We start from the raw sequence: 18,516 nt of genomic DNA, 5'->3' as shown, positions 1-18,516 counted from the left end.
CTCCTATGAAATGAACAGAACTCAGAGCAGCCACTTTGCAAGCCAGTCTGGCAGTTTCTCCCAAAGATGAGCAGACTCCTACCATATAATCCAGCAACCGCACACACCCAGGTGCTCATGCAAAGGAGTTAAAAACTTCGGTCCATGAAAAACCTGCATAGCTATGTTTATTGGAGCTTTCCTCAGCATTGTCCAAAAGAGGAAGCAATAGAGACGAGCTGGGTGTGTGCCTCCAAAGAGAGACCTGTTGAAGTTCTAATCCCCAGTACCTTAGGACGTGACCTTATTTGGAAACAGAGTCAATATACATGTAATAATAAGTCAAGTCAAGATGAGGTCACATTGGAATGGGGGTGGGGTGTTGTTAAGCCAAAAGGCCCGGTGTGCACGTGCGGATGGAGGAAAGAGGACTGGAGTGGTGTGGTGACAAGGGACACTGGAAATGCCACCAGCAGCTAAATAAGCACGAGGAAGGCTCCCCTCCAGGTTTTGGAGGCACCATGACCCCCACTGACTCCGAACTCCAGACTTCTAGGCTCTTGAACTGTAAGACAATACATTGCTGTTGTTCGAAGCCCCCCAGTTTGGGGAACTTTGTCCCAGCAGCCCCAGGAAGCTCACGCCATCCTCCAAAGGGAGAGCCGGTAAGTGGCTGCAGGACACCCATACGACAGAGCGACATGCTGCGGGGAGAAGCAATAGAGCTGTCAAGCCACGAAAACACGTGGAAGAACCGCAAATGCCCGTTACCAAGTGAAAGAAGCCGATCGGAAAAGGATTCCAACTGTAGGACACCCGGGAAAGGCCCGGCTATAAGAGACAATAAGAGACCAGTGGCCGCGAGGGGATACGAAGGGGAGAGGACCGGGTAGGCCACAGGGGGTCTGGAAGGCCACTGAGACCGTTCTGCGTGACACTGTGATAGTGGAGACGCCACCTGGCTTTTGTCAGAACCAACTACAAGACCCCAAGAGCGAGCCCTACTGTGAACCACGGACTTCAGTTGGCTAGAATATGTCATCAGTGGTAACGAATGCACCACGCCGACAGGAGATGGTGACAACAGGTGACAGAAGCGGGGGGTGAGTGGCAACTCGCCATGCGTAAGCTTCACTGAGCCTCAGTCTTCTATCTGCAGAATGGGAACAGCAGCCTCTTCCTTAGGGCAGGGGTGCGACGTCCCCTGAATAAAAGATGCACGACGCCAGCCTCATGCTGGGTCCGGAGGAGGCCGCTGAGGCAGACCAGCAACGGTGCCCTCTGTCCGTGCCTTCTCTAGAAAGCCCGCACCACGAAGATACACTCGCCAGGTGTCATCCGACACACGGCGCTAGCTGCCCTGTCCTTGACCCCTAGGCCCAGGCTGTATCATCCACAGGGAATAGAAGAATTGTGACACGTGAGAGCTACTTCTTGGAATATATTCAAAGTCAGGTTTGCGAAACAGAACACACAATCTTGAGAAGTGACAGGATGACCTAAGATTTGATTCAAAGTCATTCACGACATTTACTCTATGCCAGGGGTTCCCGGGGGGAAAGGGTCACTTTGCCACAGCCTGGGCCTAGGAAGAGGTTGGAAATGAGCCAGACGCTGAACAATGACTAGGGGCAGAGAGGAAGAAAGGGGAGTGGGGGCCTAGCCAAGAGGGGAGACGGGGCCTTGCAAGCAGGAATGACTCAAGAGCAGCAGTTGGTATGGGATCGACATTCTGGAAAGAAGCCGCCAGGGGTAGAGGCTGGGGAAATCACGGGCAGAAAGGTGGAGGGGGGACAACCCTAGGCTCCGTGAGCGGTCTCCAGGGAGCGGGGGTGGGGGGGGGGGTGCCGTTTGCATCTTGGAGATCAGCTACGGTTGGCAAGTCCCTGAGGGTAGGGACCGTGAGTGCCCTTGTTCTCCATTGTTTCCAAAGCCCGAAGGAAGGCTTCCCACAAACCCTCGATAAATATGTACTGAACAGCTGAAAAGGAGGAAAATCCGCTCAGCGAGGGAGGCTCGGAAGCGGGCGATGGGGACTGAGGGGAGTGTGGTCAGATTTGCAAAGAGATCAAGGATGGTGAAGTCAGGGTTCCTGGGGAAGCGGAGGACCCTGAAGAGGTTTGGGGGTGACGGCAAGGAGAGCAAGCAGGCGCTCTCTGCAGGGGAAGAGAGAGGAAGGCAGGGCCAGCCAGGGCTGGGGGACGTCCCTGGGCACCAGCCCACTGGGAGAGGAAGAGATCAGAGGGATGCAGGGGAGGGGGAGGGGGAGGGCTAGCTCTGGGAAGGTGACAATCTGTGAATTAGGCAGGTGCCCTGACCGGGGGACAGAGGAAGAGAGGGATAGAGGACACAGGTTAACTCCCCAGATGGCCTCTGCGCTCTCAACCAAGAGGCAAATGGTCTTTTGAGAATGGGCTTGGGAAAGGGAATGAACAGGGAACTCTGGGCAGGAAGCAGAGCCGGAGACTGGCCGAGGGCTGTCACAAGGGCGACCAAGGTAACCAAGGCCCCGTGTTGCTGCAACAACACCTCCCAACTTCTCCCCACCGACCCCTCCAGGCCAGCCCTGTGGTGTTTCATTCTGTAGGACCTAGACCCAAATCGGCTGGGTGACCAGGAGGCCTGGATCCATTTCCTGACGTTTTTGGGAACCCGCGGGCTTTCAGTAAACAACGAGGGGGCCTCATTAGGCAGGAGGTTCCGTACCTATCCCTGACTGGGAGCTTTTTCAAGCCCTCCGATAAGGGATGGAAGGAGGGGCTCTCCAGACATCCCTGCAGGCCTGACATGCTCTGAGAAACGCTACGGACCAGATGGAAAGCAGACAGAGGGAAAGGCGGGGAAAGGAGAGGCATCCTGATCACTGCGGTCGGAAAGGTCCCACCATTTATGACGAACACATGCTTAAGAAAGCAAAGTGCTTTTGTGCTCCGTCCGCCGCGGGGAGACTCGGGGAAATGCCGTCTCAAGTCAGGTAGACAACGTCCCTGCCGTTGCTTCCCACGCTGCACATTTTCACAAGGGATGCAGAAGGGAATCAGACGGGAGAGTCCCCGGGGGGCCTATAGTATGAGCGCTTCTCCCCGAATCCCCTGTTTCTTGCCCTCTCCCCAAAGGCACGAGCCCAGACTTGCCTGCAGAGTCACGAGTGCTCTCCGCTTACTTACCTGCCCCAGTGCCTGTGGCTTTAATTATTTATGATAGTGTCTCATCACACTCGCTGTGGGTTCCCTCAACGGAGGAAGCCTTTGTAATCAGAGACGGGCAGCCGCTTAGCTGGTAAGTCTCAGCTGAGGGGCGGGACCTGCGCATCAACCAGGGACTCACAGAGGCAGGGCTGGCCAGACCCAGTTACAAGGCTCCTGCGCACCGTTGTTGCCATAGATGTTTCCAGGAAATAATTAGGAGCCATCCGCTGTCTACTGACCGGACGAAATGTCCTGCTTCCCTGAAAAGGACACTTTCCCTAATATTGGAGGGTTTTAACAAGCTGGAGTCACTCGTGATTCCCCTCAGATGAGGTACTGTTTGCTCCTTCGTGCCGGCGGGTCCTCACCAATAAACCCGCTTCCCCTCTGTCTCCACTGACCCCTTCTTGTTCACGCGCAAGTACTGCCTGGCTCCTTCAAACATCCACTTAGAATCGCAAACCCAGGGATTAGGAAGGAAGGCTTTTTCTCTGCACGGGTTTTGTAGGGCCGGAGCTCCTGGGCTGGGGCGGGGATCCTGACATTAAGAGACACTCAGATCCCACAGCTCTCTCCAGGGCTCACACTTATTCTGATGGCCCAGAGGAACCTTTCTTCCCACATGCAAGACTCACCCCCATTCACAGCCACAGAAAGCTGGTACCGGGAACTCACGCGAGCACAGACACCCAGAGACGCTACATCAGGAGCTCAGAACTTCCCCTAAAGGGTATATCGCCCATCCTAATTATTCACGGATTCTGGATTTACAGACTCGCCTCCTCGCTAGAACTTACGCGTAACCCCCAAACCAAGACTCCCGGCAATTACGGCCCCTGATAAACGTGAAGGGAGTGGGGAGAAATGGGAGTCGCCCGACAGACACGTTCCCATGTGATGCTCTGCCTTGTTTCAGCTCTCACAACCAGTGCTCCTTTTGTCATCTGTTTGGGGCCATTTTTTGCATAGTTGAGCCACTTATGGGTAATTTCACTGTTTAAAATGGCCCCAGCATAGTGCTAAAGGGCTACCTAGCATTCCTGTGAACAAGAAGGCGGGGTGGGTGTCCCTTATGGAGCAAACAGGTGTGTTTGAGAAGACTGGTGTGTTAGATAAGTTTTGTTCAGGCCTGAGTCATCGTGCTGCTGCCCCTGAGTTCGATGTTAATGAACCAACAATATCTATTAAATAAGGCATCTTCCAACAGACGCACACATGAAACAGGTCATGTATTGACTCATTGATAACAATGTTGTGACCAGACATTCACAGGTCCTGTATGTCCCCTAGGAGCAATGGCTCAGTGTCCCCTAATTCAGCATTTGTGGTGACTTTATTGGAACGTAACTACTGTGAATAACGAGAATCGATTACATGTTCAATAGAGCAATGTCTCGCTCTCTGTTCAAATGCCAGTGTCCTTACAGAAACTCACCATCACCAGCTCTAGACCAAGCCCGGACCCCATGCTACCATCACAGAAAAGCTTTCCTGCCAGCCACACCCTCGTGCATCCAAGGTGAACCTGACCCGAGGCAAGGCCTTTAGCCAGAGCGGAACTGTTCTGAGCACTATGCTCCCCACTATTTTGACAGAGGGGTGTCCACTAAACACGGAGACCAATTCTGAAGGACACCCAAGGCGGGGAGGCACATGATTGTGACTCGAGCCCCGTCCCTCCTACTGTGGCAATGCTCTCGCTAAAAATCACAACCAGAAAAACAGAAGCAAAGGTCGGTGTGAGAGCCGAACGCCCCCTCAGCTGTGAGATGGACCAGCGGGAGCGGCGAGAGTTCTGAGAGCTACGGGGTGGCCCAAGTACAGAGCGCTCAGCCAGAGCAAGAGAAAGACCCAGGGTGCCTCTTCCTCAGCCGAGACCCTGGAGCACCGGAGAGAAGAAGAGAACCGATGGCAGAAGCCAGGGGACAGAGAAGAGGAACTCACAGCCTCCCGGTATCTCAGTTTTCCCATCTGTAAAAGGAGACCTTCACCTCGCCCTTCCCTCCTCAGTCTCCAGGGGCCTCCGTACTCTCTCCTGAACTAGCTGACCCCCTCTTGAGGGCAGGAGGAGGGGAGGGTGGGCACTGGGGCTGCTAGGCTTACACGGAAGCTGGGACACGGCAAAGGGACCACCTGCTGAATGGAAGGTCCAAGCCACGGAGGCTCCGGAAGTGGGGAGAGGCCCTGGAGCCAGGAGAGGCCCGAGCGGAGCTCCGCAGAAACCCAAGGACAGGGACTGGAACAGCAGGCGAGAAGCGAGGAGGAAACCGGGGCCCTGACTCCTCTGATCTGAGGGAGACGTCTGCAGAGGGAGGTGAGGCGTCCTGGCAGTGGGGCCGTGAGGGGGTTCTCAGAGAGCGCACGCTTCGGGGCACTGGAGGGGCAGCCAGAGAGATGTTTCCGTTCCAATGGGACTCCCCACCCTTCATCCCCTTCCCTTCTCCTGGAGGTTTGCATGGAGGGTCTGGTGGCCTCAGGGGCTATTATCTGGACAGAGTCAGGTTACATTGCCTAAATGCAGAGGCCAGGTCTATAGAGAAGACCAGCCTTGTCTGTGTCCCCTGCCGTACTGGGAGCACCTCTCCACATGGGGCTGGGCCTCCTGCATCCACACTGCTCCCTGCCCTGAACCCTCTCTGCCCAGGGGACTCTGCGCCAGTGGAGACCATTTGTTCAGGCTATTTTTCAAGTTCTGAGACAAACAGGGAGGGTCTCTTAAGAGAGTGGGAGGTTAGCAGGTGGTAGGTCACCTCAGAAGGTTCCAGAACCCCAGCTACGTGGTCTACTGCCATGCCGCCCTCCCCCGCCCACCCCCAGAAGGGACACGCTCTACTCCAGTACTCACACGTATCTGGCTTGTGGCAGTTGTGTCCCTGACGGAAGTACTGGGGATTCTCAATGACCGGGATGCGGGTCATGCCGATGACCACCGTGTCTGGCCCGGCGTCCAACGAGGAGGGAGTGGTGATGCCATGGTTGATGTGGTGCAACGGGCTGGCTGAGTCCTCCTCGCCACTGATGACAGCCACAGGCCCTGCGCACATCAAGAGAGACACGGGACATCAGGGAAGTCACATCTGGCCAGTGCCCAGCCCCGCCCACTATTTCTGCCACCACAGCTCCAGAAGAGTGAAATCCACGAGGAGTTTGCCCTGAATGTTCTGGAATCCCCATTCAAAGAGCCACCCCTCCGTTCTCTTTCTTGAGAGAGAGAAACGTCTGCCCCATCACAACAGCTGCAAAAGCATGTGTCAAAATGACTCTGCCATGAATTATTTTTATTTCCCCTAAATCCAAATTAGTTCAAAATAGTGCAAATTTTAAGTGAGTTTTTTGCTTACGTAGCAACAACGGGATTTAAAAAAATGTACATAGCAGTAATTTGCACCCTGTCCGTCCTCCCTTCAGGAGCTTTAGCAACTGTGATGGTGGGTCCCACCACCCATTTCTCATTTGGTTGGTCTGTGGACTGGGGAGGTACCTGGGCATCAGGATTTACAGAGCACCCATGTGAGTCCCATGCACAGCCGGGATCTAGAACCTCTAATTAGGGGTCTGGAGTGCCTCAATTAGCCTTTCCAGAGTGGCCCTCAGATTCCTATAGGAACGTATCCAGCTTTCACGGGACTCTGCTGTGGCCTCTCCTGACCCACAGGGAGCTAAGCCCAGTACTGGCCCCGGGTCGAACCCGAGCCAGCTTTCAAAGTGACACAAATTCGGCCACATCACCGTTAGCCTTCCTGCAACTGGGTCAGCTGCCCGCTCTCGAAAGATCCACGCTGCCCCGGGGGTTCCAAGGAACATCATTCATGTCATGTTCAAATCCATCTCCTCCTCGTTCCAACCCAAAGAAGAAACCCAGGGACTCAGGTTATTTACAAACACAAGTTGGCCAAGATAATTGCCACAGTCTTGGCAGAGCAAGCATTCTGTCTCGTGGGGCGATTCTCCCACACCTACAAATAAAACTGACGTCAAGGCCATCGGCTGTGACAGTGGCTTCTTGCAGCTGGTGTTTGAAATGGCTGTTTTGCAAGACACACAGTCCCAAGGAAAAGTGCCCGCTGTGATTTGGCTCTGTGGCTTGCACAACACTTCCGCTGTAGAAGTCCATGCCACTTACTGAAGTTCATGGGGAGGACACTTCCCATCGAATAGCGAGGTAAAGCCCCAATGAGGCAGAACTAAAAGGAAGACTAGTAAATGCGAACGGAGGACCCTGAATTCCATGCCATCGGCATAAACAGGCTTATTCCCATGCACAACAAATGCCTGACGGGGTTTGGAGACCACGTGGGAAAGGATCAACACGTGGCAATAATCACCCGCCCGGCAAACACCTTGTAAACTCTGAGAAACTTCATTGTGATTCCAATGAAACACTGAAAGCGGGGCACGGGTTTCTCTCCTTCCTCTCTCCCCAAATGCCTCTAAAATATAAAGAAATTAAAGAAATACTGGTGCACCAAGAGCAAGAAGAGGGGAGACAAGAAGAAATAAGGTATTTCAATGTTTTGGAAGATGAAAACTAAAACGATGTAAGCTTGCTTACAGAAGGGCTGCGGCGGGAATATTTAGAGAAAATCAGTTCCTCTGGGTCGAGCAGGTGTTGAATGGAAAGGGTGACCCAGAAGGCTGGACTGGGGCTCACGGCTGGAATAAAGTACCCGAGCCATGACCTTGGCCCCAGCCCACCAGTCTAGTGGTTTCTTCCTGGAGAAAATTAACTGGAAAGGCTGAGGGGAAGGGCTAGTTCCCTTCTTCCCGCTCCTGGAAGACAGCAACACCAAGAATACCCATGCTTCTCACTGACCCTACTCCCAGTCTGCTCCCCTGAAGGAGATTCAGAGGTTGTGTCTCTGCAGAAACTGAGTGGCTCAAAAAAAAAAAAAAAAAAAACCACCTAGATGGTGGGGTGCCTGGGTGGCTCCATTGGTTAAGCCTCTGATTGTTGATTTTGGCTCAGGTCACGATCTCAAGGTCTTTAGATCAAGCCCTGCATCGGGCTCCATGCTCAGCGGGGAGGCTGCTTAACATTCTCTCCTCCTCCCTCTACCCTCCCCCTGCAGGCTCGCTCTCTCGCTCGCTCTTGCGCTCTCTCTCTCTCTCTCTCTCTCGATTTCTCTAAAATAAATAAATCTTGGGGGGGAAAAAAAGTACCCAGATGTTGACAGGGGGCAGTCTCCCAGTGAAATCATTCTTAGTCTGTGATCATGCCACAGTGAAGGCTAATAGTTGATGGGGCCCACCTATGTGCCTGAAGTACTTTCTGGAACTCAACTCCTAAATATGAGAGAACAGTCCAGGACCTCAGACACTTCAGCAAAGCTTCAACATGAAAGAGAGAGTGCAAGACAGACAGACAGCAGAGCAATGCGAGAACAGAAGACGTCTTTTTTTCTAAATCACAAATATCCTCTGAGAGACAAATGAAGACGTCACATCCATAAAACAAGATATCTAAAACATGAACAATTCAAAGGTCAGAAAGAGTCCTAGAGAATTGTGACCAACAGAATTCGAAAGTCAAACAGGAGTGGAAGATAAAGCCAAGGAAATTCTTCAGAAAGTCAAACAAGACAGGAAGAGGAGGTCAGTCGGAAAGAAAAGAAGAAAATGAGAGATTCCATCCAGAGAGTCGATACCTGACTGAAAGAAAGGTGGTGGGGTAGGGAGAGGGAGAGAGGGAAGGAAAGGGAATAGAAAAGATGGAAGGGAGGATAAAATATAGGGAAATAGAAATATATTTATAGGGAAATATAAATATAATATAAATATATATTATATATATTATTTATATATATTATATGTATTATATATATTATTTATATATATTATATAAATTATATTATTTTATAATATATTATTTATATATTGTAAATTTATAAAATTTATAAATATATTTTATAAATTATATATTTATATAAATATAAATAAAAATAGGGGAAGATTTCTCTAAATAACCTGTCCACTCAGTTTCAAGCATGATTAATAAGTGCACGCACACGTCGGTCCCCACATGGACACACACACACACACACACACACACACACACGCACACGCACACACATATATCAAGGCACAAAATTATAAAATGTCAGAACCCTGAGAATAAAGAGAAGATGCTCAAAGCTCATAGGAGGGAGTGATAGGTCCTATTTCAAATGGAACAGAAACCAAAAAGACAATGCAATTCTCCAGAACAACCCACTGCCACTGCACTGAGCAATGCCTAAAAAGATTTACTTATTTACTTGAGAGAGAAAGAGAGAGAGTGGGGAGAGGGCAGAGGGAAAGAATCCCCAGCAGGCTCCCCACTGAGCTCAGAGCCCAACACGAGGCTCCACCTTAGGACTCTGAGATCCTGACCTGAGCTGAAATCAAGATTTGGATGCTCAACTGACTGCGCCACCTGGGTGCCCCAATTCCTTCAAATTTTTGATGAACAAATTTTCAGCCTAGAATTCTACCCCTAAAAGTTTCTTCATTGGATGCCTGGGGGGCTCAGTCAGTGAAGCCTCTGCCTTCGGCTCAGGTCATGATCCTGGGGTCCTGGGATGGAGCCCTGCATGGGGCTCCCTGCTGGGCCGGGAGTCTGCTTCTCCCTCTGTCCCTCCCTGAGACGTCCCCCGTGCTTGTGCGCATGCTCTCTGAAAGATAAATAAAATCTTTTAAAAAAATAAATAAAAGCGTATTCACCCATTGTAAGCGCAGAAGACAGACACGTGGAGGTGTGTAGACACTCACCTCCCAGTTCCTGGGAAGCAGCAGGAGGGGAGGTTTTAGCAAAACAAAGGGGCAAACAGGGAAGAGAGGGAGTGTGAGATTCAGTTCCAAAGGACAGAAGCCCCCGCCCCACACCCAGGTCTGTTCTCAGCATTATGGGATGTGCGTTGTTATAGCAACATGGCAGAGGACAGAGAGGAGTTTGGAGGAGACAGAAACCATGGGACTTGAGCCTTTTAGGAAAGGCTGTTTCTTTGAATCTGTGTCTCAGGGAGTCATTGGACAGCGAGTGGTCCACACAAAGTTCCAAAGCCTGTGATCTAAAACAGTCTCTGCTCTCTCAACATTATTCTAGGATCTGAAAGGACCAGGTTAGAGCCACAGGGAGGAGAAGGGGCCCTGCTGCCGGCTCCCAAGCCACAGGAAGGGACAGGGTCACCCAGGAAGACTTCACAGAAATAAATGAATAAAGCAGACTTCGAAGCCCTGGGAAACCTAACACTTAGAATGTGAGCCGAGGAAGAGGGGCCAGGGAAGGAGTGTGAGAAGGGAAGGCCAGAAAAGCCGGAGAGAATCAGAAAACGACACTGACTTAGAAGTCAAAGGAGGAGGACACCTAGAAGTTCAAGTACATCCTCTACTAAGGCCAAGGAGGATGAATAAAGAAAATAGGCCGCTGTCTTGGTCGACGAGAAGCTGGCCTTCCCGAGAGCAGGTCCCAGAGGGGCGTGGTGGGAGGAAAGCATTCAGCTACAATGGGTAGAGGAGGGGGCTGGAGAGCTCACCACGGTCTCCATTTTTACTGAGTGCTTTTCCATGCATCAGGCTCTGTAAATGCAACATCTCTAACTTTAGAATGCCTCTGTGAGGCTGGTACCTTTACTCTCCCCATTTTGCCGATGGGAGCACTGAGGCACAGAGCAGCAACCTGCCCAAGGACACACAACGCAAAGTGGGGCGCAAGGAGGTGGGTGTTCGCTGCGCTGCAAACCTGGCCTGCCCCGGAGCCTGAGCCCGTCCCGGGGACACGGCACGTCCCCGCAAGGGCAGACCACGGCGGGGGGAGCATGTGTTCAAAGGGACACTTGGCCAATTCTGGTACCTTATCCTCCGCATGAGCAGCTGCCTTCGACTGCGGGTCCCCGAGACCCTATTTAAAGAGGTTGCTCTTGATCCGCGCGAACGGCAACAAGAGTGAACACCTCATCAGACGCACACGGATAGATTACAGATAATTCATCATGAGCTCTGCGTCCCAGAGCGGCCAAGTGCCGGCGTTCAGCTGCGCCCACATCAAAGAGAGCACGGCGCTGTCAGACCGCTGTCCACTCCCCGGGGCCCTCTTACTCACCTCCCCTCCTCCACGAACCACATTCCTTAAAACCAAAGCCACTAAAGAGTGCAGAGACCCACCACTTCCCAGAACCTGAGACCCTTACAGCTTGCTCCCGCCCACCTGCGCCCACATCCAGCAGGGGTCCCAGCATGTTTGCGGCCAGTGCTGGGGTGGGACAAGTCCTCTGGGGACAGGGCTGCTCTGGGGATGGCAGGATATGTGGCCTCACCGGCCCTGGGTGTTCAAAGGCAGTCTCAAGTTCCTCAATGCACCATGGATGAGGTACGTCGGGGGCTGGGGGGCGGGGAGACAGAAGGGAGCTCTCTGTACCTTCCATCCAATTTTGCTGTGAACCAAAAACTGCTCAGAAAAATAAGGTCTAATAAAAAAAAGTTTGTTTAAATAAATGTTTAAAAAGCTAGTCTCCCCACCCAGCACCCAACATATTTGCAAATACGCCCTGGGCTGACAGTAGTGCCCCGGGTTGAGGTCTGTTGAATGCGGCACCGTGTACACCCTAGGAACAAATTTCTCTTTCTAGCTCTGGCCAGGTCTCGGGCCTCAGGGGAAAACCCACAGCCCTGGGGGCCCTGGGAGGAAGATCCATTCCTTCTCACCTTAATAACCCTAGAGAAGAATTTATTAAGCTACAAAGAAAAACGAATAACGTGGGAGATATCTCATCTGTCCAGGGAGCTTCTCGTCCTGAAGCCACCAAGGCCTAAGGCAGGTCAGGAGGAGGAGTCAAGCTTGCTGTCTTCTGAGCTTCCAACACACACACACACATACACACACGCACGCATGCGTGCGCGCGTGCACACACACACACGCACACATTATTTTATTACGCAGCACTAATAAACAAAAAGGAAAAAGGACAGATGTGCAAGGCTTGCTGGTCAGTTCAAGCTTTTGAGAGAAAACCAGGAGGCAGTGTAGGTCTGCTCAGACATCTCCATCACATGATTCTCTTCCCAGATCAGTGCTTTTTTTTTTTTTTTTCTTTCAGACCTAGCGTGGGTTTTGTTCTTTCAACCGTACTATAATTGAACCACTGGATAATTAGAAAAAGCTTGAGGGCCCCAGCAGGTGTCTTGCCCAGCAGAATGGTCCAAACTATCTTTAAAGAGTCTCTTCTCTTTCCCTCTCTGCTTCTTCAGTGGGGACAAAGGGGGGACTGAAACGGAATGGCTTAGCTTTTCCCAAGTGGTTGATTCCAATGTAGGATCAAGTGCCCCCAGAGAGCAAAGGTCTCTGATGAAAACACGAGATGTGACTTTACTGCATTGGAGTGGGCTCTGACCCAGGTGGGTGGAGGTCCCATGGCAGGGGTTTGGGGGATGCAACCTGCCATGAGGTCTGCAAGAACAAGGTGTCCTGCAGAAGCCTCTGGTGAGTCAGGGTTCTTGGTGGACAAAGAGGAGTGCATGTGTACATTGCCCAAAATGAGTGAGGGAAAAGCAGCCATCTCCCTGGTAAGGCGTTATCACATCAACACTGCCCCTTTCCTCAGGGGCAATGCTTCTTTGGAATTACTTCTCCAACATCCACGAACACCCCAAATTTCAAAGCACTAACAATTCTCAGAAATGTATCCCTCCAAGAAAATCCAGCCACTAGGTCGACATGATGGCTTTGCTCAGCCAGGTTGTAGACATAGTTCTCCTCTGGTTTCCAAAGAAATGACTCAGAGTCCCAAGGACGTAATCCTAATAATCTCTTCTCATCTGACCTGCAAAATATACTTTTATTCCCATCTGACCAACTAGGAAACTGATCCTCAAATAAGTTTAATTCATTTTCCCAAAATCGCCAAGGTAGGAGGTGATGGAGCCTTCATATGGATCTATGTCTGTCCATCTCCAAAGTTCTCACTCTTCCCACTCAAGTACCCGTTTCTCAATACTATTGCTGAGTGAATTTTTTTTAAAGATTTTACTTATTTGAGAGAGAGGGCATGAGTGGGATGGAGGGAGAGGGAGAAGCAGACTTCCCACTGAGCAGGGAGCCCCACGAGGGGCTTGATACCAGGACCCCAAGATCATGACCTGAGCTGAAGGTAGATGCTTAACTGACTAAGCCACACAGGTGCCCCAACATGAAGAATTTTTTACAACCCAAACCTGGTAACATGAGGCCATATAAAGAAGTCAGGACCTCTGAGCCAAGGCATCTAGATCATCTAGATCACAAATATTTCCAAGGCAGTACCAAGCCATATAAGATAACTTTGGGTAGTCAAGGCCAAATTTACGGCTAAATCATAAAATCCTGGGGCCAGAATCTATCCATTTCTACATTCCCTCATGTGTCTTTGTACATCCTCCCAAGGTGGAGGGCAATTTCACCTACTAATTCAGAAAACCCTCTTAGGAACTGTGAGTGGTATGACCGCTGTTGACCAAGTATTTCTTGGCACTGCTAGGACGGCAGTTTTGTGCACCCCTTCAAGTTACACAAGGCCCCATCACTCTCCTTGGCCAACGAGAAGTGAGCAGAAGCAGTCTGCGCCATTTCCACACGGAAGCTTGAAAATCCAGTGTGTGACTTGCTGCCTTCTCTCTCCCCTGCCTTGGCAACTGTGGAAGTATGAGGCCAAGCCTCAGGAAGCTCCTGTCCCTGAGGGAGGTCGACACGGAGCAGGTGCACCCGTGGCGTAAGTGAGAGATACAGTCCTGTCATTTCAATCACTGAGATCGACAGCGGTGCTGTTTGTTACCACAGAGTAATCTAGTCCGTGCTGACTAATACAGGAACGAAACCTTCCCCACACTGAACAACGTTACTTTCATGTTTTCCTTCACACTATTTTCAACAAATCTTTACAAAAGCGTCCGATGCAAAACAAAGGAGGCATCTTTCATCCTCAGTGATGTAATTCATTTTAAAATGTCTCTGCCCAGCGCTCTGTCCCAAAATTGAGCTCTAATCTAATCTAACCTAATCTTGTTCCACATAGAGCCAGACCATGACCTCCACTGTTGAAAGAGACTCTCCCCCCACCCCAGATCAGACTTGGGAAGTAAAAGAAAACAACCCTGGACGGGTCTCATGTTTTTAATGTGTCAGAATGAAGCAAACAAGCCAACCTTTGGATTAAGAAAATGATTTTTTAAAAACCTCAACCTTTTCCTACTGATAAAAATCAAATATTGATGTGTCCCTGGTGGGTGAGAGCTTCGCATCAACAAATCTGGGAGCAGGAACTCATAAAATGGAATAAGGTGAAAGCACGACAAACACAATTAAAAATCCAGCCACGCTCAGAGAGGGATTCCATTTACTGTCTCATAAAAAGAGCCTAGTCCTCAGAGGCAAACAAAAGAAAATCAATTTCTTTAATTTTTATTGGCAGACGCAGGACCGAGGCCAAGTGAACATGGGCTGTGCCCAGGAGCATTCCTGGGGACAAGTCACCAGATGTCTGCTCCTCGACCAGCTCCTGGGGTCCCTTCCCCTTTATGTCTCCTCCGGCTTCCAGAGTGAGGTTACCATCACGACTCCCCGGGCTTGTGGGCTTCCCAAGATGCCATGTCCTCCTCATTTATCTGCGTCCATCCCTGAATCATTTCCCAAAAGATAAGCTCTATTCTCTGGCTTGAATTCCCTCCCGGCCTCTTACAGAAACCAAAAGCACTGTTCATGCCTCACAACATCCACTGCTTGGGGGTACCACTTGGTGATTGAAAATGATGCCGCCTGATCAAGCAGCCCAAGGACACACATTTAAGGAAAGGGAAGGGAAGGCAGGCCTGGTGCTCTGAACTCAGGGCTTCCCTTACCTCGGTTAATCATCACGACAACCCCGGGGGGGTCGATCCTGCCATCCCAGTAATGCATTGGAGGAGACTGAAGTCCCAGGTTTCATCATTTGCCCAAGGCCACCCAGTTAATAAATGGTAGACAGACCCACTTCTATCCGACTTCACAGTCTGGGCTCATTTCACGGCGCCATGCTGCCTGACCTCTAGCGTTGCTTCTCTGACACTGTCACAAGCTATAATGAATCAAGCACAACCTCCTTCTCATTCCCAATCTTCATTCCCTTGATTCGCATCTGTAGGAAACCTGGCTTCATTTAGGAATGAAGCTCATCACATCTCCAGAGAACTTTAGACCCAGAACCTACGCTCCAGGTTGTAGCTGGAAGGGGCAAGTCCTACGTAGGAAAGCAGAGGAAGGAGAATGGCAGGCAGCGAGGGGCCTGCGAACAAGAGAACATGCATCCAAGAGGGAAGACGAATGTCAACGGCTTTCTCCAAGGACCCTTTACATGTACAGTAGTTCAGACACCCTACGCACAAACAGGAAGCGGGAAATTACCTTCCGGTTGCACATAAGACGAGTGGAATACAAAAGCCTGGTGTTTTGGTCCAGGGCCCCATAAAAAGCTTGCAGCGCAAGTCTCAACATTCCTCAGTTCGTCTTCAGCCACGGCACTGGGACGAGTCAGCGTCACCCCGAAATGGAGGCACTTATTTCCCCTAAAGAATTACGCATAGCTTTTCCCCCAACCTCGTGGGAACTTCTGGTAAATGAAAGGAGACCTCGCAGGTCGTCGGCATGCTGTCCTGGGGGCCGCCACGTTGGGTCATTGATGACTCCGTACCCTTTACCCACCCACTCGCATCACTTTTTTAACTAACAAAACTGTTCTGCGTAATCTGCACCATGTTATTGCAACACGATGACCAAGAGAATCACAGGTCAAATTCATGTGAGCTAAAGCCCCAAAGCCCCTCATTTTACCGAGTTCACAAATGAAAAACTCGGTACCTAAAACCCCATTGGTTGACCTGCGGATGAAAGGTCAAGGGACACTGAGGCCCTGTAGACATGGCTGATCGGGGGCGTCCCAGGAAGAAGGGTCTCCCGCAGGTAAACGGGGCGCACACACTGCTTTGCAGGTAGTAGCTCACCTGGGGTACGTCTGACGGAAAACCCCCCCTCAGAGTACTTCCGAGTACATGTGGCGTGATGCTATAGGTGACTTGTCACCTGTAGGAAACCCTGCTTCCTTCTCCAGCTAAGGCCTGCTGAGCATTTAGTGACCACTAGGCCCCAGGCTGGGCTTTGTGTCCGGTTGACCTCACTCAGTGCTCACAGCGCTCAGCGAGGCAGAGCCTGTAGTTAGTTAGAGCTGGAGCAGTGAGGTGGTCTGCCCACGGCATGCAGCTGGTGAGGACAACGTCGTGATTCTAGGTGGACCCAGAGGTCTCCAGAGTCCCTATTCTTAATCACTCCCCTGCCTGCCTCATGACACGTGACCATGGGGCCTCAGATCTGCCAGGTCTACGATGCAAACACTTCAGAACCACAATGCCCTGAAATCCAAGCTGCTGAAATGTCCCCTGAATTTATAGATGGAGAGAAACCATGAAAAGGCAGTGACTTCTTCCAGGCCATTCTGAGACTGTGAACTCATTCCTAAGGCCTGAGAATCCTGTGTTCATAGCCAGCTCACCCTGGCCCATCACCTTATGCCAGACAAAGAAGATATTTCTCTCATTATTTGAAAATGTTCACTGGGAAGATATAAGGCCTCCTGGCAGCCTCATGTGGGGAGGGAAATGAGATCATAGACCCTTTTAGAAGGGGAGACCCATGACAGATGTTAACTAGACTTACTGTGGTGATCATTTCACAAATATTGGATATTCACAAATATCCAATCATTATGTTGAACAGCAGAAACTAACACAGTGTTATGTGTCAGTTATACTTGAATGAAAAAAAAAGGATGGGAGGACCCCATGATTTTGGCCATTAAAACCCATAATCTAACAGCAATGGATACCCCTCATTTCCGTATGGTGCACTGTCCTCAAAAGGCAATTTCCTCTCCATGAACTCAATCACCACAGCAACCCAATGAGATGCTCAAGATAGGGGCTACATCCCCCTTTTCACACATGAGGAAATGGAGACTCAGGGTTGTTAAACTGACCTACCACAGATTCAGGGGAGAGCTAGGACTTGAGCCCGGCTCTTCTGACCCCCAAGCCAGTACTCTTTTGAGTCCATATCAAACTTACTTCCTCTAGAAAAGTCAAGGGTGGTTCCCCTTCTGGGAGTAAGACCCAAAATGCCATTTCTGAGAGCGGTGAGGACTCCCCACCAAATGGATCCCTGTGGAAGGTGTTTGGGGACTTCATGAGTTTGGCTGTGAACCCCTTAGCTAAGATTAGAAACTGACTTTAAAGCCAGAGGGCTACCACGCATTATAGAGCCAGATAAAGGGAAAGTGTGCCTCGGGAAAGGCCGTGCAAGGCCAAAGTCAGCCCCATGAATGTCCAGAAAAAATTGTCCCACAGAATGCAGATTCTTGCCACCATCCCTGGAAGGGATGACAGGACTGTCAAGACAGGCCCAGGTTTCTCTGCAGTCTCCAGATGAGAAAGCAGGGTTCTACGGTGGTGCCTGCAGAGTCTGGCAGAGTTCAACATCACCTCAAGGCCCTTCATTATGCATTACCACGGTCCGTGCCCTCACAGAGCTGATGGGTTGTTACAGGTGTGCATCCCGGCCTTTCTGTGGTCTCTCACCTACGGTTCACTGGACCAGCGGGTGGCACCTGCCTACCTTGGTTGAACATCACCCAGGTCCAGCTCTCTGTCAAGGCAAGCATTGCCTCCAACGGGACTGTACATCCAGCTCTCAGAGTCCTGTCGCAACAGCCCTCCACCTTGCATCTACAGCAAGTGTCTCTCCATGGATGAGTCACAGAGTGGTCCTATGAAATTTCACCTTGGAACTTAGTTTTGCCATTAGCCTGTTATCATTTTCATCAGAAACACCATGTCCTTAGAACACTATGAGAAAACCATATCTGTATTTGACCCCTACGTTTCAACTTGTCCTGTTGTTAGGTTGTCCTGGGGTCAACACTGATCTGTCTGCTTGCTCCTCCCAATTCGAGCTCCTCAGCTGGCCCCGAAGTCTCTAGATCATAAGTTAAGAATTCTATCCTGTGTATATTTGACGTTCTTTAAGGCCCTAATAAAACTCCTTTAATACAGCAGGTGGTTGGAAAACAGATGCTGTCCAAGGGCTCTCCCAGGTACCAGTAGGCACTGCCTCCCAAAGTGTATCAGGGTCATTTAGCTGCTATAACAAAATACCCCAGGCTCAGTGGCTTGAAACTATGGAAATTCAATCTCTGATGTTCTGGAGGCAAGAAGTCTGAGATCCAGGTGTCAGTATGGCCGTGCTCCCTCTGAAACTCTGAGCAGAATGCTTCTTTGCCTCTTCTTAGCTTCCGTTGGTGGTATCAGCCCTTGGACATTC

The 18,516-nt window shown here is 50.7% G+C and overlaps 1 protein-coding gene across 3 annotated transcripts in view; it reads right to left on the bottom strand.

The window, feature by feature from the left end:
* NTRK3 (neurotrophic receptor tyrosine kinase 3) overlaps window positions 1–18,516 on the bottom strand; it is a gene marked incomplete at its 5' end in the record, with an annotated part of 368,325 nt that overhangs the window by 140,760 nt on the left and 209,049 nt on the right. For all 3 annotated transcript variants that reach the window (XM_080809225.1, XM_080809226.1, XM_080809227.1), the window contains one exon: window positions 6,013–6,201. In XM_080809225.1, coding sequence (XP_080665351.1) covers window positions 6,013–6,201 — 189 coding nt within the window. The remainder of the gene's footprint in view (window positions 1–6,012; window positions 6,202–18,516) is intronic.

The sequence above is a fragment of the Martes martes genome, assembly GCF_963455335.1.
Source record: "Martes martes genome assembly, chromosome: 7".
Taxonomy (NCBI): domain Eukaryota; kingdom Metazoa; phylum Chordata; class Mammalia; order Carnivora; family Mustelidae; genus Martes; species Martes martes.
The sequence above is the reverse complement of the archived record's forward strand: the minus strand, read 5'-3'. Positions and strand labels throughout refer to the sequence as shown.